The sequence below is a fragment of the Tyto alba genome, unplaced genomic scaffold (genome assembly GCF_018691265.1).
Source record: "Tyto alba isolate M040663 unplaced genomic scaffold, T.alba_DEE_v4.0 Super-Scaffold_1, whole genome shotgun sequence".
Taxonomy (NCBI): Eukaryota; Metazoa; Chordata; class Aves; order Strigiformes; family Tytonidae; genus Tyto; species Tyto alba.
This window is the reverse complement of record NW_024881261.1, coordinates 16,865,933-16,887,536: the sequence shown is the minus strand read 5'-3', so window position 1 is coordinate 16,887,536 and position 21,604 is coordinate 16,865,933. Positions and strand designations below refer to the sequence as shown.

The window sequence follows — 21,604 nt, the reverse complement described above, 5'->3', positions numbered from 1 at the left end:
GTACAGTTCTTTTTTGAAAGTAGCTGCTTTTGGGTGATTTGTATATTTATTTTTGTCTTAGCCACCAATGTGTTGCATGATAAATTAAGATTTAACAGGACAAAAAATAATTTTGGTCATAAAACCATACAGAAGAGCTAATAATAAAACTTTCTCCTTTCTTCAATCTTAAAATAACAATTATTTAAGGCCTATATGCAAGTTGGTAATTTACTTTTCTTATTTGCTTTCTATAATTTAATAAGTTTGGGAGGTATTTTGAAGCTCTGATTGTTAGACAGGGCAACTGGTACTCACTATATTCCCTTATCAATTCATGGTATATTTACTACTGATTTTTCTCATTTTTTTTTTCTTGTTATATCCTTAGAGCTTTGAGGATTTTTTTTTTATGGTTTTCTTCAATTTTTTTCTTTCTTTTCATGGAATCCCTTTTCCTAAGCCTCACCCATTTCACTTTACAGTGCTCCTTTCTTTTCTTGGTATTGGTGGCCCCATAATATGAAAACTGAGAATTAAGAGATAAAGGTGGCTGTTAGCTGCTGCTGAGAGCTCTGTCCTGTATAGCCAGGGAGGGGTCCCTGCTCTGTGGGAGCATCAGGAAGTTGGGAATTTTTGCTTTGGTAAGCTATTATTTGGTATTGTCTCCCACTCCTGTCAGAGAAAAAAATAGGAAGATATTAAAAGATTCAAACCATAATCATAAAGATGTAAGGAATCAGAAGTACTGCCAACACTAGTGTACTTGCTAAAAAACAATAGTAATAGTTTTGCCTATCTCTATTCCCAGTTGCTTGGGAGGGAAAACAAGAGCTCTTGCCAGCAGGGTAGTATTGTATAAATATGATGTATAAAAATTATCTGAGAAGCAGATTTATAAGTCAAGATGTTGCCTATGTTTGGGACCGTGATGGTTTTATTAAAATTACCAAGCAGATTGAAGAGCCTCCAGAATTTGCTTTAGAATATTTACAGCTGACGTGGGTAAGATATCAGGTGCATGAAATAACCTGAGCAGAAAGAGCAACCAGTGTTTTCTTAACTAGGTGCTTGGACACTGAACAATGAGACATGTTAACTTTTTAGGATATAGGGTTTTTTGTTTTTACACTGAGTTGTAATGCTTATGAAGACTAATTGGTTTTGCTTTTGGTATGTTAATGTATCTCTATAAAGTTAAATATAGGTAGTAATAAAATCTTTAATGATATTATGAGATAATAACATTGAAAATATGTTGAAGCTATAGAATATGGTATTGTGAGCCTGTTACAGAGTTGCACCTAATAGATAATTTTCTAATGAATATGTAAACTAATTGGCATTTTAAACTGTTAAAGAATGAGCCTTTGGTACAGCTTCTTTCAAATGACATTTCAGTGTCTATTTTTCATATTGTTTCTGTTATTCTGAGGCTGAGTGTGGGAACTTGTTTGCATGCTTTGCTGAAGTTTTGTGGATTTTTAACAATAAGGGTGTTAACCTGTTTCATTTGTTTTGTAAAAATAAAATTTGTCCTCAAGAGCGGTGACTGTTTAGCAGAACTAACCTAATACATAAACTAGAGAAGTGATCACCTCTACAAACCAGTTTCAGTGACCATCATTACTTCTGTGTTATCAGTTTTGTAGTGATCATACAAAACCAATAAGTAACTGACAGGTTTCTCTGCAGATGTGTCATTTGAGTACTACAATCCTTATGTCACAAAAATAAGAGAGATGTGCAAAGTCTATGAAACTTTAACGTGAATGGAGAAGAAAATAGCCAGCAGAGATGATGACAGCATAGTGGTTGAGTAATAGACAAGCTAGATGGTTTTATCCCTTGCTCTTTAAAACAAAATAGCATCAGAATCTCTGAGGAAATTACATTAAAGTGGAAGAGGAACCAGCAATAGATACGGTCTGATGCAAGAAGCAGCAAAGAAATGAAAGAGACTTGTATTGGAGCTGAACAATAGAGGAGATAGTAATGTTTACTGATGACTAAAAAAAGGTAGAGAAGAAATGAGGTAAAAAAGGTGTTATCTCAGAAATGATACATGATTTTGGGTGGTGAGATCTGTGAATATTAGTATAGAGTCAGCATAGCTGGCATCCTCTGAGAAGAGGGTTACAAATATTTTAACGAAGAGAAGGAAGTAAGACAAAGGACATCAACATAAGTAATTTCTATAGATAATGCATTTCATAAGTTTAAGGCCAAGGCATAATACTTGTTTCTGGTAAGATGACACTGAAGATCATCTCATCTTTTTACCTAAATATCAAAAGCAATTTTTCTTTTTTCAGAAAATTACATTCTTTAAAAATAATGCTCAGTGCGCACAGACAAGTATTGTATACCTTGTTGCTTGTTTGTCTGTTTCTTCATGAGTCATCCAAGAGGTTTGCTTTTCACAAAGGAAGTGTTTTGAGTATCTGAATTAAAAACCTGAACTTCAGCTATTGCAGAGGAACCTAGAGATATGGGGACAACGTGGCCTACTGTGTTGTGAAAACTGTTAAGTCATTGGTGCTTTTGTTTTTTTGTCTTTTTCTAATGCTTGAGGCCTATTCTCTGCCTTCCTTTCCAGAAGGAAACTGTCCTAATCACTTGGACCAACCTTCCTTTGTAGAGAATTCCGCTCCCTCCTGTTCCAGCACATGTTCACTGTCTTTCTAGAGACCTTCACTGTTTATCATCTGTTGCAGAGATGATGGGGATGGAGCACTGGGTACCTGCTGCCCACTGCCTTTCCAGGGCTATCGGCTGGTAGGTGGTGACAACAACCAGCACACTGGGACTAAATGGCTAGGAAAGCCTGAGGAATATTCAGCCTACCTCTGCTAAGGCCAATGTTTACACAGTTTCCTGAAGCTGCCACTCCACTCTTGCTTAAAGGTACAGAGTGTGATACACCATCATCTAAATACACACCCTCAGGCTGTGCCCCTAAGCAAACACAGATGCGGATGACTTCAATGCTGTTCTTGAGGTTCATAATGGGATGGCCTGTTTCTGTTTAAAATATTTCAGATGTTTTCACACCAATTCTTTCTCTAGAAACAAGATACTTATGCTTCTAATGCCTGTAGGTTTGTTTCCAGGCTCACTGACTCCCATCCTATGACTGTTTCCTTCCCCCATCTCAAAGCCTAGAGGTTCTGGGCCTGGATTCCAGTGTTATCGCCTTGGTTCCTTCTGCCTCCTGTTTTCTGGAAATGGAGCTGATGTGTCCCTGTGCTCGCTCACTCTTGCTCCTTTTCTGAGTCCCAAAGGCAGCATACCTCATCTGCAAAACAGCAAATTCTAGACATGTGTAAAGTTTCATTTCTTTAGACACATTCAAATACACACACAACTTGTGTAAACTTAGAGGAGCAAAATGATTGAGACTAAGCTCTTACTATGGTTAGGAAGGAGATGGATATTTAAGACATATTTTGTTCCTCCAAAGTTACACAGGATGCTTGGTTTTGTCCTAGGAGTAGAAGAGTGTGGTACTCTTGTTTTGCTATTCTTACCCCTTGCTCCAGATGCATGGAAACTACATCCTGAGCTCTCTGGTTTCCCCTTTTTTCATTTCTGTGTTTTCAAGCTTCCTCCTCACACTGTCTGGAACCTTATCTGAGTACAAATGCCTGCCTCCGGGGCTGCTTTTTTTTTCCTCTGTTTTGTTTTCTTATGGAAATGACTGGGACACAAAATCTACTGTTGCAATCCACAAACAAGAAAAAGGCAGTCAGACAGACATTTGCCCAAAGGCAGGAGGATCCACTGTCAGAACCAAACTGCTCTGGCAAATCTGGATCTGACCCTCTGCGGAAGAGGAAGTCTGCATCTCATGTCATATGAGGCTACAAAGCCCACCCTTCCCCTCTTCTGTCACAGCCAAAGGGGGAAAGTTTGTTTCGTCACTGTCTCTTGCACCTAAACTGAATGGCTGCAAAATGGCATGCAACATCGTTCTCTGCTCCTGTAGCTGCAGAAATACTATTCATGTGCTTATTATTCCATCACTTAAAGCAGGCCACCTTCAACTCGAAAATCTGTTCCCTGCAGCTCTGTGAAGGACCTGGATATTTTTAGGTGTAGTAGACCATAATGACCATAACTGTCACAGTTCGTAGCAACCCTTCCCCATGGGGCCCTTACATTCCAGGTGACAACTTCCTCTGGTGTGAAAATGCTACTACGTATTTCATGGTCACTGACTAATGGTGCCCCATCCTTCCCCATAAATTTTTCATCTGTCTCAGTTTGAAGCTGAACTTCCTTAGACAAAAAAAAAAAAAAAAACAAAAAAACCCACCTGCTACTCACAGACTTCTATAAAAGCTTCTTGTAGCTTGTTAGGTACATATGCAATTTTAAAGGAATTGAAACACATCAGTTTGAGCATTCATAAGAGATGTTAGACGTGGTGTGGAGTTGTGTTCATCTTTCTCTGAGGAGGTACCCGTAGATATCCTCCACTTCTTAAAGTTGGACTCCTCAGCCCTTAGGTGAGTTCTTCAATAAAACCAGCTGACAGCTTGTGGCGTATCTAGCTGTAGAGACAGTGAGGCTAAGCACACCATTTGAAAATCAGCCCCGAATTCCAATCGTATTTTTAAAAACTACCATTCAGTGAGGTTTAATTAATTTAGTGTCACATTTTTTTATATATCTGTTTTATTTCCTGTGATGGCACTCTACTAACAAGTATTCTTTGCAGAAGTCAGTGTGTGACCAGTATCTAAGCACTCATACTTTTATCAGTCTTGTTTAAAAAAAAAAGTCAATAGTATTTCTTACTGATAAATCTGTGCAGTTGATATTTACTATATTGAAGACTTCAAGTTGCATTTATTAACTGAGCATTGTGTCAACTACACTCTTATTTTAAAAATATTTGGTGTTCAAGGTGACTGACAAAATTACTTCTGGCATGCTAAACCCTTTAAAAATGTTGCCTCATTGTCACTGGAGGTAAGGTCAGTTCTCCCTTACTTGCACTGCCCAGGCCAATTTTTCTGACTAAAATGACAAACACTTACAGTCTACTTGCAGCTTTGTCTGCTGAAACATTACTCCTTGAGCTTTTTAACCAAAACTGGCAACAATTCAGAAAGAATTTAACTTACTAGAGCCTTATTATTGTAGCTTTTTTTATTTTGTAGATCCCCATTTTCCTGCTTCCAGAAAGATTATGAACAGGAGTGTTGTCTTACCACAGTGCAGTAATACAGGATAGATCAATATTTGTTTATAAAGGAGAAAGAACTGGTCTTTGTTTTTGATAGGGCTGCAATAATGGAAGGGATTTGAAACCCCATGTCCAGTTGTGTTCTTCAGGTCCCAGCATTAGGACTCTGCTCTTCCTGCCTCTCCTCAGGGTAAGATCTCTGGAAGCTGGTGGTGGGCACAGAGCTGGATGGTGTCCAGGTGCAGGGCAGCGTATCCACTTGTCCAGCTCCAGAGAGAAGCCCTGGGAGCAGGAGGGTGAGTTGGTAACAGTGACACCTCTGAGAGGGGGAGCAGGCTCTGGTACAGGCAGGACGTAGCAGCTGGGTGCAGGTGAATGTGGTGTGTGCTCCAGTGACTTCACCCTCTGGGTGACCAGCAGGGAAGGCGCATATGGGGAGGGGGAAGAGCCCCAGGGGTTGGGAAGCTGGTGGCCACTGCTCTGAGAAGGAAGTGAAAGAGCCAGGGTGGTTGGTAACTTCCTTTGGAGTGGGAGGCTGACAGATCTGCAGGCAGGAGTCGAAGGGCACAAGTGTTGCCTGGAAAGGGTCTGAATGTCAGAGGCTATGGAGAAAAATTGCTGAGACTCCTCCAGCACTGTCCTATATTTCTTACTTGTATGGAATCAACCTGGGAGGTGTGCAGGGGCTCAGCAGGGATAAAAGGCAGGGGGGTCCCTTCAGGCCTTCCTGGCCAGTAGCCAAAAACTGGCTCTTTCCTGAAGTCCTGCAGGAGGTGCAGCCAAAGGTGCAAGTTCATTCTAGGGACAGGTAGGTGCTGGAGGTGACTTGTCAGGGGTTATTGCAAATTTAGCTCCTTTCATGGCTTGTTTGGATTTGTTCTTTTTTTTTTTTTTTCTTTCTTCCCTGTGAGCTGGACCTCAAGTCTGGAAACAAAGAAGGTCATCTCTTCTCAGGACAGTTCTCATTGTGTACCTCACCAGTGCAGAGGATATCTGCTCAGCCTTATGCAACTTTAAAAAAAAAAAAAAAAAAAAAAAAATTAAAAAAGCTAACAAAATACTTTCTCTCTGCAGCCAAAATGACATCTCCCCCCCGGACCCAGCGATGCAATTCTGCATCAGAGCACGGCCCCAGTGGAGCCAGCAGCAGCCATTCCCACGGGTAGTCCCCCGGGTGCACCCCACCCCCCCGGCCGTGCGGGACCCTCCGACCCGGCGAAGGAGCCCCAAGGCGCTGGTAACGGGGCAAATCTGAAGTGATGTGTACTTTAAGGAAGGCAGGAGGTCAGCCTGCAAGTTAGATGGATTGAGTCATGTAGAGTTAAACTAACCCCTCCCACAGCCATGGACCACTGAAGCGCCCATTTTCATGAGCACCTCTCACTAAGGCAGCTCAGAGCCGGCAGAGGCTGAGAGGAAGAGAGAGGCGGGAGCGAGCACCGGCACTGATGGACGAGCCAAAGGGTAAGGACGGAAGCGAACCCCTGATCTCCAAAAGCAGCCCTGAGAGCCGGCGAGGGGGCGCGGGGGGGAGGCAGGGCTCGGCGGGGTGCCCCCGGGCTGGCGGCATCCCGCGGCAGGCGCTCGGGGGGAGGCTGTGCACATCCAGGAGGAGCTCCTTCAGATTTGCCAGTCAGGAGGGAGCTGCGGCTGCGGCATCCCCGTGTGGCGCGTCCCTCCCTCCGCGCCCGCGGAGCGCTGCCGGCGGTGGGCGAAGGCTCCGCGGCGGGGGGCTCGTCTGGGTGGGTGCAGCCTTGCCGCAGTCCTCCCCCGGCCGACATCATCTGCAAGCCTTTTGGGCTCCTGGCCGTTTCTCAAGGGACAATGTCAACTTGTGACCCGGGGTGCCCGGGAGAGGGGGGGCCGCGGCTGCCCGGGGGAAGCTGGCGATGGCCGCGGGCTGCCGTGTCCCCGGGCGGTGCGGCGGCGCGGGCGGGAGCGGAGGCTCCGCGCCGGCGTCTGGCAGAAGTTTGGCCGCGTCAGTGCGAGGGATTTCCCTCCCTCGCCGCGCAGGGCAAGAGCCGGCCGTGGCTCCCCGGCTGCCACTGCCCGCGGGGCCGGTGCCGAGCTCCCGCGGCGCCGGGAACCGCACTCAAAGCACGGAGAGGGAAAAAAAAAAAAATGGGGGAGACGGGGAGGGGGAGCAGAAACTCAAGGGCAGTATTGGCTGATAAGAAACGTCGGTGGAAAGCGATAGCTCTGAGGTTGGAAGAATTGCTGTGCTGAGTACGAGGGACTCTCGGTGCGTGGGCTCGGGGCCAGAACCGGCTCGGGAGAGCGCAGGGGCGAGGGGGATTCCCCGGCAAGCACTCTCCCTCTCCGGGGATCGGGGGGAGGGACTCGGTGGTAGCTGGAGGTGCTCATTGCACAGTTATTTTTCTCCGAGATGCATGTCTTGTAGCAGGGTTTGCCTTTTATAATCAGCTGGCGTGGTGCACGTAGCAGCACTAGTTGCACTCAACGTTTGGCAGAAACACTTCCTAGTTTAGCATCAGTTTTTGTCGATCTGGGTGTCCTACCCTCTGTTTACAGCAACTTCTGCAATACGGTCCCTCTTTCTACACTGCTGACAGTACTGAGCTCTGCGTGGGGCTTTTAAACACAAAGCAGGAACTCGGAAAAATGGGCAAGAGGCAGTAAACTGGAACAAGATCTGGGCAGAAACTTTGCATTTAAATTGAGTGAAAAGCTTAAGGATAACAGCTTCCACTATTTTGTTAGTTTCTTGTTCAGTACTAGGTGGAAGTCTCTCATTTGTCATTGTTATGACAACAAGGAATCAAAATGTGATTTTATTTTTTTCTGTTTGTTTTCTTAGAATAAATAAGATGATAAACTGGAGTTCTCTTAAGTTTTTAACTTCATAGAATGTAATGAATGGTGTTTGCAGGGGAAAAGCACTTTTAAAGCAAAGACTGGCAGAATGAGAAGGTTACCTCATTAGTTTATATAGTCATGAGTGAAGCTGGAAATATTTAGGAATAATTTGCCTCTGCTGAGGAGGGAGATAAGAATAGCTTTGCAATCAGTCTTTTAAAAGTTTCATTCCAAAAATGAAATGTAATGCATGAACGGAGATGCTTTTTCTAGTGAGGTGAGGAATCACAGGGAAGAAACTTAGATGATGAGAACTGATTTAGCAGAGGACCAAATGAGCCTTCTTTTAGAAAGTGGAATTTTAAAGAGACAGAAGGAAACTGAAGAAAACTGACAGTTAGTGCTCGAGATAATTGCAGAAGAGGCGGTGATGGTGTCAAAATGGGCCAACCTGCAGAACACGCAAGTCATCTTGCAAGAGCCTAATGAAAATTAGTGCAATAAATAGCAAGAACAGCACTTCATGTGTCGGGGAGAAGAAAACACGAGTCAGTGCTTTTGAAAACACCTCTTGCATTATGTCTTCCGGAGGCAGCAGTCAATAGGTTCAATGTGCAGGAGCCCAGGACAGGCTCTATCTTTCAGCTAGTAGGAAAGTTTCCACCTTGAAATGAGGCACGAATGCACACTGAGGACATGTCCTTTTATCAGAAAGGAATTACTAGGGAGTGTTTCAGTGAGAGACCTGTTTCCTGGGAGTCTTTTCCGCAGGGACTGTAACAAACAGGTTTGAAATGCTACGCTTCACTTTTAGGAAGCCTGTATTTTAAATACTGATACTGCCAGCTCTGCCTTGAAATTTGTATCAATGTGCTAACATGGCCAACGAAGAAATTCTGTTTGGGGTGCTACAGAGCAACAAATTATATCAGTGATCTGTATGAATACCTTAGTGGGCAGAAAGTGTGATAGTCTGAAAAATATATGGGGGGGAGGGAAGACACGACACGCTTCAGTCTGGGGAAAACATGATACTAATCTCATGCAGACAGGAGTAAAAAGCACCAAACCTTCTAAAATATATTGATTTTAACATAAAACATACTGAACTGAACAAGAGGTAGTAACTCTAGTTTGGAACTCTATATACATGATGAAGTAATCACTGCTGTCAAATGACGACTCTCTATGGACCAGCGATTGTTCCAGCATGGAATGGTAACAAAGCAAAATCTGATGAGGAAAAAAGTAAAGGAATTTGAATGAAGTTTGCAAATTTAAAGACTACGTACTGACCAGCATTCTAAAAACAATAATGAGGATGACTGGCTAGTTCATTCAGGCAGTGAAGGCAGCAAATAGAAGTTAACACAAGTAAATGGAAAGGAAGTGGAGAAAGAGGAAATGGAGAACATCTGATAGAAAATACAGGCTGTGAATTGTGGAAGATTATTTCGAGAAAGTAAAGATGTCAGGGGAAAATTGAAAGTTAGCATGACTGAGCACAATTCAAAAGAGGTGTTCTGTGTGTCTTAGGAACAAAATAATGTATATCTAGCAATTGCATAATCATTATGGAGGTGGAGAGGGTAAGATTTTAATGATGATGCAGAAAAAAACCCACAGAAGTGTTGGTTAAATCCTTTTCCAAATTTTGGGGAAAAAATAAATTCTGATATGAAGGACTATTTCATGGAGGTATTATAACTAAGTAGCCTGTTTTGTAAATTAACATTTTTGGGGGAAATAAAGTTTTATAAAAATTTGAAATTAAATGTGCCAAATACTTTCTGAGAAGATCTATGCTCTATCATGTTAATTTTCAACAAACTAGAGTAGAACATTAGGGATATCCCAGGCAATGGAAAGGTTGCTATGGTTGTTGTGGTTTAGGCCTGATTGGCAGCCAACCACAATGCAGCAGCTCTCTCTCCCTTCCCCTCTGGCAATGAGAAGGGGCAGAGAGCCAGGCTTGGGGTCCGAGATAGGACTGGGATGGGGAGAAAATTCCCCTTTTATGATCACGAGCAAAAGGCAGACTCGTTAGGGGAAGAAAAAAAGAACATACATTTATTACAGACACTAACAACACATAGCAGAGTAGGACAGTGAGAAGCATTGCCACATCTTGAGAACACCTTCCCCCCACCCCTCCCTTCTTCCCGGGCTCAGCTCTGCTCCCGATATCTCTACCTCCTCCCCCAGTGGCGCAGGGGCAGGGAATGGGGGGTGCAGTCAGTGCTGCCACTTCCTTTATCTTCAGTGAGGGGAGTGTCCGAAACTTGTTCCTCCTGCTCCATCGCGGTCCCCCTCTCACAGGAGACAGTCCTCCACAAACTTTCTCTGACTTGAATTCCTCCCGTTGGCCGCAGCGTTCCCCACACTGCTCCATCATGGGTCACTAACTTCCTCTGACTGGATTCCCTCCCACGGCTGCAGCCCTTCCCGAGCTGCTCTGGCGTGGGACTCCCCCGCATGCTGCAATCCCCCCAGCACTGAATTACAGCAGCGGGGCTACCTTTTCCTATGAGACCCCGGCCTTCTTCGGGCACACAACCTTGATCTTGCGAGCAGGAGCCACAGGCCATAAATCAATGTCTGCTCCACCGTAGATCTCCATGGGTGGCAGGCGGGGCCACCCTGCTGTCTCACCACAGGATACAGGGGGTCTCTGCTCCAGCACACCTCCCCCCCTCCTTTCTTCCTCCGTTCCTCCACTGACCTTGGTGTTCATGCAGCTGCAGCAACTCCTCCTCAAAAGTCTGACTGCCCGTCACCACGTCCCTTCTTAAATACGTTATCGCAGAGGCGCAGCTGATTGGCTCAATTTCCCAAACAGAGGTGGAGCTGACTTGGAGCTGGGGGAGCTTTGAGAAGCTTCTCACAGGGGGCCGCCCTGATAGCCCCCTCCCCTGCCACCAAAAAACTCCACCACTCACTCAACCCAGGACATTTGTTGACCCATATCCCAGTATTGTGATGGTGAGTAGCCTAGAGAACTAGTGTCAATTTAGTTTGACATCAGTTCTATCTAAATTACTGGGTAGATCTTCCCAAAAATTCAAGTTTTACTAGCCAGTTTGATAATATTCTTTTGGTTTGTAAAGGATAAGACTTATCAAAGTAGCTTTTAGAATGATGTTGTTGTAGAAATAGATAGCACTGTCAAAATGGATAACAGGAATGAATCCATCGAAAAGGAAATTACTCATCCCAGATGGAAGCAAGCCTGTGAGTTCACATAGTCCCCTTAAGTGAGCACATTAATCTGCATCTTAGAATAGAGATAGTCCCACCTGCAAGATTCTGCAGCAAGAATTTCAAGGAATATGTTCCTTTTGGTTTGGGAACTTGGCTAAAGAATGCATTTATAAGGGAGGGTGAGGAAAGTATTTCAAGTACTGATAGACATTTTCATTTGTCCTTGCTTTCTTGAGGGATTTTTCTGTTTACAGTCTAACTCAGTTGACTTTACAAAATAGATGTCAAACAAGTCTGGAATGATTCTCATTTGGAAAAAACAGGCTGCATTTTGTCTTATGCGTGCTAATAGTGATGACATCCTCTTCTTGGTTTATTTCTTCAAACGAGGCTGTAGGCTTATCGAAGTTCTAAGAAAAAAAAAAAAGTACTCTTAAAAAATGAGAGAATATTGAATAAATCTGGGCTATAAACTAAGGGACTTCTAAAGCCTGACTTCCCTGATGGTTAGGAACCATCTCACAAAAGGTAAACTGGAAGAACTAATCTCCCTGATTGTTATTTGATAGCCACAGCGTGTATTTATGAGTGTAGGACTGGGAAGGTAACTGGCCCTTTCTCTGATCTGTTTTCCAACTAATTATTTTCACTTGTTTTATTTTTCAGAGATGGCAAATGTTGTTGAAAACAGTAAATATTAATATCTCCCATGTTTAAACTTCTCCACAGCAATAGATGCATTTCTGATGTTGTTCTGGTTACAAAAGTCTCCCTATGACTCTCCAGCAAAGAATGAACTAATGGATTAAGACCTAAATAACAACAGACCTCAAAAATAGTTATAAAAGGAAATCATCATTAAACAGCTGTGTTTTCAGAGGTATTCTGCAAGAGGCCTGATGGCATTAGACATTTTCAATAATGATCTAAAAAGTAGAAAATCATTGCTGATTTACAGATGGAGTTTGTCAGCGCTAGGAAGACCAGTACAAATACCAATTAAGTCAGAGGAAAAAGTCTAAGGAAGCCAAGAGTGGTTGGAAACATAAAGAGCAAATAATAGGCTTCACGCCAAGCTTGTAAAAGCACAGCTAATGCAACTTTGGGTGGAAAATTGGACATTCAAATCCTGAATAGACTAGAAAGGTTTCCAGACAATGTTGTCCGGAAAAAATATGCAGAGGTGTTTGTGTGTATGTATGTGACAGCCATAACTCATGGTTTATTTGCTTTATAAAGCAATTTTTTTGTTACTGTTTGGGAGAAAGTTGTCCTCTAGTCAACCTTATTGTGATCACTGCAACCTGTGTTTGCCTCTTGATTTGTAATTACCAGAAATATGTAGAAAACCCTCCAGGAATTTACTGAGAAGAAAGAATAAATTAAGAGACTGGACACCTGAAAATGAAAGGGTTACAAAAGCTGTAACAATTGATGATCCTTTTGGCCTTTCCTAAGTTGTATAACTGGCTTTGTATGGTGCAAAAATATCAAGCTCGGTCACATTCCTTCTTTTCCTAAGACATCTTTGTACCATTAGCACCTGTGGGGTTGGGAGTAACTAACAAACCCAACTTTGGGGTTAACACCCCCTGGCTAGGTATTTTGTTCCTTTTTACTAGCCCAATATTTAATGACAAGTGTTCCATGGAGCAGGATCTGGTTCGAAGTATATTGAGGTAGGAGCCAGGTTCTCAGCTTGGAAATTACCTGTTCAAGGTGGCTAGGATGTGGTTAAGGACAGAAGCATTTAAGCTGAGTTTTGGAGTGAAGTGAATGATACAGAGGTGATTTTGGGGAGCCAACCCATAAGGGATTAATATTGATTGAGACCAATCAAATTTAAATTGTAAAATTCCAGATCATCTTCACAAGAGAAACACCCCTCTTGGTTTTCTGAAAGGTGAGTTAGATGGGACCATTTCTTAAATTGTGTTTTCTTATGGTTTTGTCAGCTAGATGTGGGAACTGGCTTTACCTCTCAGCTCAGTGGAAACTGCTTCCCTGAGCAGAGCTAAAGTTTTATCACAGGCACTTCCACCAGTGTTTCTTAGCTGTGGAGCTGTTGCCAGTGTGCTTCCATGGGGAACAGCAGAGCTGAAGGGTGCACTTCTACAACCAGTGTAATCTGGCATAAATCTGTGCTGCTAGAAGAGAAGAGAAGAGAAGAGAAAAGACGCCTGTCCTTGTGTCCCTAGCCTTGTTCTTTTTTTCTGCAATAACTTTCAGCTTGTCTGGCTTGAAAGCCAACACCAGCCCAAGTGAGAGAACAGGAGGAGGCAAAAGTCATTCAGATCAAAGTTGTGGGATAGGGCTTCACTGCAAGACAAGGAGACACACAATAACAGCCCTGTGCTCTGAAACAGTGCTGCATTAGCAGTACAAATTAAGAAATGAGTTAAGGGAAAAAGTGTGAGAGACCAGATAGAAGGGAACAGTCAGCTAAGTGCACACTGAACTAATTAATCTGCTCGTGTCCATTCATGCATTCGCTCCCCCTAACTGTGACTGGAAAGATCAGTTTCCCAGCCTGCTCTTTTGGCTCCTCATCCCTCTATCCGTTGTGCTGCACTGGCTGTTCATGTTCAAGGGCAATGCAGGCAGTGTAGTGGTCACTGCTGTCACTACTCTGTAAGTGCTCAGCTACCACCAGCAATGCTACAACTCTGCCTATGATAGTTATTGTGTGAACCCTTTTGAGATCTTACCGGGCCCTTCCAGCTTGGAAAGAACTTTCCATGAGGATCTGAAGAGCTGCTTCACTATCTGCCTTCTCACTGCCTTTTAAATTCCCCTTGTAATGTCAACATATTTTGTAGGCAGTGATTAAGCTTCTGGTATGAGGAGACGCGTCCATCAGTCTGACCTGCACTGTCCCATGCTCGCTTGTGACCTTCATCCAGTTGTACAGCCCACCCTTTCTGACCAAAAAGTAACCCTTACGGCGTGGCTGGATGGTTTACAGGCTGGGAATTGAACCTTTGAGTGAGCATTTTTATTTTGCACAAGTAGAAGTTAAAGGCTTTTAGTTTGGTTTGTCTTCTCCCCTTTGTTTCTGATCCTCCTGAGAATCTTTGCCCTGATCATATTAGGGTGGTGAATGCCAGGTCAGTCCTGGGGAAAAGAGAAAGGACTTATTTTTACAAAGGAATGAGAATTAGCTTGTTCTTTTCATCAACTATCTGCAATCTCTCAGCCAGAGCTCAAACTACAACTGGCCTTTGAGCTCTGAGACAGTGAATCAGCAGCTCAGGATGTAGAAACCACTTCAACCCCTCGGTCAGTTCGTAGCACTTTCACACTCAGCTCAGAGGGCTCCTGAGACAGCAGAGCAGCAGGAACTGCCGGTTTGGCTCCTGTACTTTATAACATTGACTAATAGTGACACTGCAGCTGGGGCCAGGGGAGGCAGTAGCCTCTGCACCTTCCTCTCTGGGCTGTAGCAAGAAGGGGAAGACTCCTTCAAAAGTGAGGGATGGAGGGAATTTGGAGACCCTACAGCTGATGGGATGGAAACATTCATAGTGCATGGCAAAGCCCAGGGAGCAGGCATGCGGCAAGAGGGAAGATAAAGCTCCTATATGGACTGTGGGCTTGGTGGTAGGAACAGGTAACAGAGTGGGATTTGTTCCTCTGCTGAAAATTGTCCTTCCCTCCTACCTGCTCCTTGCCAGAATGGCAGGGGGAGGCTCTTGCCAGGGAGAACATCTGGTCTTGGCCAAGATCAACCCTTAGCTGTTGGCTCCAGCTGCTTTGTGGGAAACACTGGAAATTGCAATTTTGCCTTGAATTGAATGTTCCCAATAAGTTGATCTACAGTTTCTATATATTTAGTCTTGCTTTCCTGAAATAGTTTAGGAAGCTTACTGTTTGCCAGCTTTGTCTGAGACTGCTGAAGCTGAAAAGAACTTTATTCTGGTAAAGCCAGTGGTCAGGTGCTTGCTTACAAGACTTAGAAATACTGTTGTGACAAAAAGCATGAAAGTCATAAAGGAAAGAAGAAAATAATATTCTAGCAGTGTTGTTTAGAATTTATTCTGTCATTGGCTAGAGAGAATTAATACCTTATTTTGAAATGAATTGGTTACAAGTTTAAAGATGAGTTTACCAAGTGGTTTTAACACATGAAGTGTTGTCGCCTGATGAAATGTACAGTCAGACCACTGCTCCTTTCCCACACTTCATTCGTGGCTGTGTCAGCCTGACCAGAGAACTTAACACATCTGAAGAGTAGCCTGGTAAAAAGAAAAAAAAAATAAATATAAAAGGAATCTGCATTTGTACAAGTTAGAAATATGATAAAAGACAGAGGTAGCATAGTCCCTTTTTGTGGCAGAGCAAACAGAGGAGTTAAGCCAACTGTGAAGCTAAGCCTTTGCACTTCATCTTAAAAATAGTGTTTTACAACAGAACCTGGCCCCATGCTATGAAGTCCTTGTTAGAGACAGTAATTTTACAGTTGCTTTTTAGGTTACAAAGTGTGTCTTGGCTCCAGAGACTAGTCATTTCTCTACGAATTTAAGGGCCTTTTAGTGTTGTGGCCACTTGGCTGCTGAGAATGCTAAGTAGGTCCCATAATCCTTGCTGGGAATAGATGCCCTTCTGTAAATAGGGATCTTGGAGAGCCTCTTCTACCCATTTACTTCTCAGGAGACAGTAACCATAAATTTACATTGTAATAGATTGCAAACCACATCTCAGGAGCTTTTGGTGTGGTGTAATGGTTAGTCTTTAGGTTTACTGGCATTTCATAGAGATTATATATAAAGCAGCAGAACTGCTGTTAGGTAGTCCCTAACACCTTTGTAAAGTAGTAGACAACTCTTAACTCTACTGGTTTCTCCTGCCTCCACCCCTGAAGTCAGACTGTGGGAAGGAAACACAGAGAATGCTTTCTTTCCTGCTATGGGACTCTGCTGCCTGTGTTTCTTTTTTTCAGCATGTTTCTCTTAACCTAAATGACATTTTCCATTTTTTCCCATGTTTTTAAAGTTATAGCAGAACTATAAGGATTTTGTAGTATGAGTTGTGTGTGTACTGTACTTGACCAATAATCTCCAAGTTCCTACTAGTCTGTCAGAACATGAAAGAATATATCAAAATGATGGAAGATGAATTCAAGAGTAGGTGTAGCCGCAATGTGTTGCTCCTTCCCCTGGATCCTGGGAACTCTGCCTCCCTGCAGGAGGGATCATGCTGTGAGCCCTGGTTCATGAGAGCTTCCCAGACAAGCAGATGAGGTGGTCCAAGGGACACATCAGGCTGGGGTTTTGCTGCTGTCTTGTGCTTTTTCATCATCTAGGGAAATGGGGCTAATGTTGCTGACCTCTGTAAACTGCTTGGCAGCAAGTATATGGATAAAAAGCACTGCAACAAACTTAAATGTTAGAATTTGTTATTAGGAAAAGACAGAGGTTCAACAGACAGAAAAGTGTGACAGTCAGCTCCAGCATCACCTGTTTGGCATTAGCTCCCCATGCATTGTGGGCAGACAGCACTTCTGAGAGCTGAAGTCAGCTGTGAAAGCCACAGAGTCAAGGGGAGCCTGGGAATAGTAGGAAAGAAGTGAGGCAGTCCTGGTCTTGCTTGGTGTCTATGTGCTGAGAGAAGGCTGGACTCATAAGGCTGTGACACGAGCATGAGAAAATGTGTACACACAAAAGCTTCCTTGTGAGTCTTGTGGTTTTGCTATGGGATAATTGCAGCTATCCTGTCTCACTAGGAGCTTTAAGGGGGAAGCTGAGGTTAATCCCAGCCTTGCCCTGCAAGCCTGGGTTTAGGAACACTACCAAGTCTGCACTACACTAGTGAAAATGATCTCGCGTCGTACTGTCACAGGGAGCTGCTCAGCATCTGACAGAATGAAAACAGCTCCAGCTCTAACATTTTTAGTGAGATCTTGAGTGTAAACTGTTTAAAATTCCTCGTGGTGAGTCTGGTAGTGACACCCAGGGACAGGCTGCATTGTTCCTCTCTTGGATTTCAGCATCCTCTAACTTCCAAAAGACTGTCGTTGGTGCTGCGCTCGTGTGTGCTGTGCCGCAAACTCCGAGCAGGAGACCCAGCTACACCTGAGCAGCAGATCTGCATGCAGGAGCAGACCCCAGACCAGCCCTGAAATCTGTTTCCTTTGCTGTTATTAGTGTTTTATAATCTAACCAAGCCAAGGAGACCTTTTCACAGCCATGATGATGGCCTGTGAAGCGAAGGTCTGGGCACACTGTGCATAAGGCAGGCATGCAGCTGAAGAAGCAAAAATACTACAACTGGCCTGAAGGAAATGCAGATGGAAGTGTGTGTGTATGAGAGAGAGAGAAAGGCTTAGAAGAAGTAACAGAGCAAGAGTTAAAAGAATGGTCAGTATTGATAACCAAGTATGTGACTGACTGCACTAAAACTGGGTAACACTGAAAAATATGGTGTTTGAGACAAGCCCAGCAACTTGCACCCTGATAAGCCTCACATGGATGGTTTGTCAGAAGAAGGCATAGGTGCTGATAAATCCCCTGTGCAGATCATTCATTGGGCAAAAACTGTGCTCCGATAACAGAAAGATGACAACAAGGTTGCAGCACATCCCATATTCAAGCCCTCTTCTTTTCCCAGCAGGAAGGCAGACTGTGGGAGCTAAGGTACCCAAAATGAAGGAAACAAAGGCACAGAACAGCCACCTGTGCTAGGGCCCTTGAGGGATGAAGAGAGACTTTGAGGCAAAGGGATCATGCCATAGTAACCATTAGCTTCTAAAGGTGGCAAAAGACCTGCTCAAAAATTTGTAGCTTGCCACTGAAGAGGAACCCAAGCAATGCAGTGAGGATTTGGCATCTGGCACCCTTGGTCCCATCGCACAGGATCCTGTCAGAGCACTTGGGCGAGCTCAGTGTCTGTGAGTACAGGGGAAGTGAGTGTGGGTGAGAAAATGAGTGTGACTGAAACAATTTTTCAGAATACATATCACCTTCCTGCTCTGTAAGGTCTTGCACTGTTGCTGCATTAATTTCCTGTCTCATAACTATGTTAAAAACTACTCCATTCTTAAATGAGAGAAATATGTGAAACCTTTGTTTATAACTGACAAAGTCATCAGTTTAAGAAGCTTTTGTTTTGGCATGATCAGTGGTACAAAAACAGTCAAAACTGAGCTGTGAGAGGCTCAGAGAGCTGAAAATTATTGGGCAAATATATTAGACAAAATAAAACAGGAGGGCAAGGAAAGTTGTTGGATGCTTTCAGTGGTGGAAAGTGCAAAGCTGAAACTGTTTCACCAGCCTCTTGCCTTCACTGTTCCTACCCAAAGCTGTCTTCTTGTGTGTCTGTGTAAATGGTGAGCAGATCGTGGCCCAGGAGGAGACCCACTGCTGAGACTCATCTGAACAAGAGTGGTGTGGGAACCCAGCCAGTTTATAAATGGATTTTAAAGTTGGGGTTCCCACACCTGCTCTGAGGAGACAGCTCCACAGATACATCTTTGTAGAGTTACCATACAGCTCCTATTTCTCCATCAGCTTATTAGCCCTCATTTCTATACTTCACATCTCTTTAAGTGAGTCCTCACCTCTTTGAGATCAAATCCTGTCTTCAACTAGAGTTATTGTCCTCATGAATATCTGAAGTTTGGGTTATTTTTCTCATGTTTGCCTTTTTCCAAGTTTCATTGTTTCTTGTGTAGGATGGTGGTTTCCATAGATACCTTGAACATTATTTATCTATCCTCCTTGAATGCGCAGTTCCTCCCAGTGAATTGCAGTGTGATTTGCCACTTGTGCATGAAGCCTTTGCTCCTCCATCCATATAAGTGTTATACTGAGCATTTTAATGCTGCTGTTCTAATATGTCTTGACATCTTGATACGTTGCTTTGTGCCCTTATACAGCTTTCAATCCATGTGATAGAACTCTTATTCCAACCATTTTAAATTAAAAAAAAATGTTTTAAATTAAAAAACGGTACATTGCATGCCTATTTTAGGATTTTGTACTGATAATTGTTGGAAACTTTAGCTCAGCTTTTCTCTGCTATGGGTAACAGTTAAACAGAACAGTGTTTTGTTATTTTTGTTCTCCTTCCCCCCCTTGAGAAATGTTATCAAAGGAAAAAGTCTGGCAAAGTATTCAGGATTGGTATGGTCCTATCTGAGAGCTCAGCTAGCACTGACTGGTATTTTTTGAGATAGCTCTTGCATGAGTTTCCTCTCTATCCTGTTTCTACCTTGTCCCAGAGGAAAGAATTTGTCCTGAATTGCAGAGGTAGATGCTAATGTGAGTCACTGCTTGGTATTTAGTGGTGAGAAAGCTGACCGCTATCAGTCTTCCCAAATCCTGACAGAAGCCAAGAAAAATCTGAATGCAGCATAAGTTAGCACTTTCTTCTTCAGGGCTATTCTGCCCTTATGGGGCTATTTACTGCACAAGTGGGGCTGTTCTGCTGATTCAGCATCACAAGAAGTGATGCCAGGGCAGCTCCAGACCACACTTAAGAAATTGCAAAGGAGACCATTAGAGTCACAAGTTTTCTCTTTAGTTGATTTATAAATGGATTTGGTTTCTTTCTTGCTCATTTGTGCCAGAGTTGTTAATAAATAACCTTTTCAATGCCCCTGCTCCTGCAGGAGACATGAGGAAAGGCACCTGTGTTCAAGTGAACTTGCTGCAAGCACTGCAGAGGGGCTGGTGGTCCTGTGGCTGGAAGGTGGGCTCTGGCTTGAGCCAGAGGGAGAACGGTGCTGAGAGGCTGGGAAATGCAGTGGTGGCAGGGAAGCAGCAGACCTGGAGCTGCTTTCTGCATGGGCCCAGGTTTGCTGACCATTCCTGCTGCTGAAGGATTGCGCTCGTCTTAACAGAGCCAGACAGCAGCTCTTTTCCATGCTATAAATCTGTTCCCTTTGCTGGAGTGGCTCTGTCACAAGCTTGTCACTTCTTCAGCTGAAGTAACCTCCATTTTGTTGGCTTTTGACAGTGATGAGCATTGATTTCTCTGTCCCAGCAACCATCTTTGGACACAGGATGGAGCGTGGAGCTTGTGTGTAACTCATGCAGAGAGGGCAGCTCGGGCACGTGTCAGAGGGATGGGTTACCATGACAGGCCCTTCTTGTTACCTCTGTGTGCGCATACTGCCTTATCCAAAACACTTCACGTTTGTATTTTGAACTATTTGAGGCAAGGACTTTGGATGGGGGGGAAAGAGTAATGAAGACATAAAAATTGCAGTCCAAACTATGGTTTGATTATGAATGGGTTAGCTTTCCTGAGCCTAATTCTCTCTGGGATTCACTGCACATCCCAGTAATAAGCAATCTGAATTTTGGAGATTAATAACATCCCGTGCCAGCCCATTCATCTAGCAAAACTCCTTTGCTGTTCTGTTCTATGTCTGCATGAGACTCTGGGCTTTGCAAGGTGCTCTTCTGACCATGAAAACCTAGATTGATATTTAACTTTTACTTTTCATTACCTTTGCAACCTCTAAGAAGTATTTCTTCTTACTTGGGCACTTTGTTGAGGCTTTTGCCCTGCAACAGGCTTTAGTCCCATGTTCTTCCCATTGGTTGTCCTGAAAAATACCACAGGGTAATTTGTTTCCTGCTATTTGAAATGGAAATTGTAGCAGCATGAGGAACAGAGCGTGATATTCATGCCAAATATCATGAGCTGAATTCTCCTCATGGTTTGTGGGAATCCTAGTTATTAAGTTGACCTCTGAGAAATCAGTATATTTTTCCACAAAGCCTAGATAGGGGATACACTCCTCATCAGGAGACAGAAACTATCCCAGCTGTTCCTTTGCTCTGCAATGAGGAACAGAAATACCAGTGCTGACAGCTGGAGGTAAGGGGGCAAATCTGGAAGTGTTTAACTAGAGAACTATCTTTTGTTATGTGTGCAGACTTAACCTTGACTTACTGAAAGGAGGCAGTGGAGCTGCTGCCCTCCCTGGATAGTAAGGGGCCTTTTGCTTCATCTGCTAGAATTAGTTGCAAAGGGAAGAAGGTCCCTACAATTTTCTCTGCTGCAAGTGGGTACTATGCATCTTAAGAGAGGAAAAGCTCACTAGATATCTTGCAGGTCTGAGATGTGCTCCTCTGAAAGATCAAACACTTGTGCTGGAAATCACACTTGTGAGAGGTGGCACAGTCCAGGTGAAGGTGATATCCCATGTACAGATGAGCACTGCAGCTGTTCCCAGAGTTTGCACTTGCATGTGGAGCTGCTGAGGAATGGACATCATCTGGGGGCTTTGCCAGTGGCTCTGCTGATGCTGCACCAGCCTGGAGCAGTGTTTGTGCTTCTGTGGTCAGTCTCCAATGGTTTTTGGTCCTGAGTGGGAAGTGAAACTTCAGGAGAAAAGCTGGTTGCTTTGCTGTGCAGAAATACTCGGGAAGCTTGGGTTCCTGACAGCTGCAGCGGTGCAGGCGG

General features: G+C 43.7%; 1 protein-coding gene across 2 annotated transcripts in view; it reads left to right on the top strand.

Annotated features, from left to right (window-relative positions):
• ENTPD1 (ectonucleoside triphosphate diphosphohydrolase 1) overlaps nucleotides 1-21,604 on the top strand; it is a 60,243-nt gene that overhangs the window by 17,837 nt on the left and 20,802 nt on the right. Inside the window, exons 1-2 of one of the 2 annotated variants that reach the window (XM_032994836.2) lie at nucleotides 5,789-5,981; nucleotides 6,248-6,637. In XM_032994836.2, the coding sequence (XP_032850727.1) occupies nucleotides 6,622-6,637 (16 nt within the window). In that variant the 5' untranslated portion in view covers nucleotides 5,789-5,981; nucleotides 6,248-6,621. Of the gene's footprint in view, nucleotides 1-5,788; nucleotides 5,982-6,247; nucleotides 6,638-21,604 lie in introns of those variants that run through there. The other variant, XM_032994845.2, reaches the window with a different exon arrangement.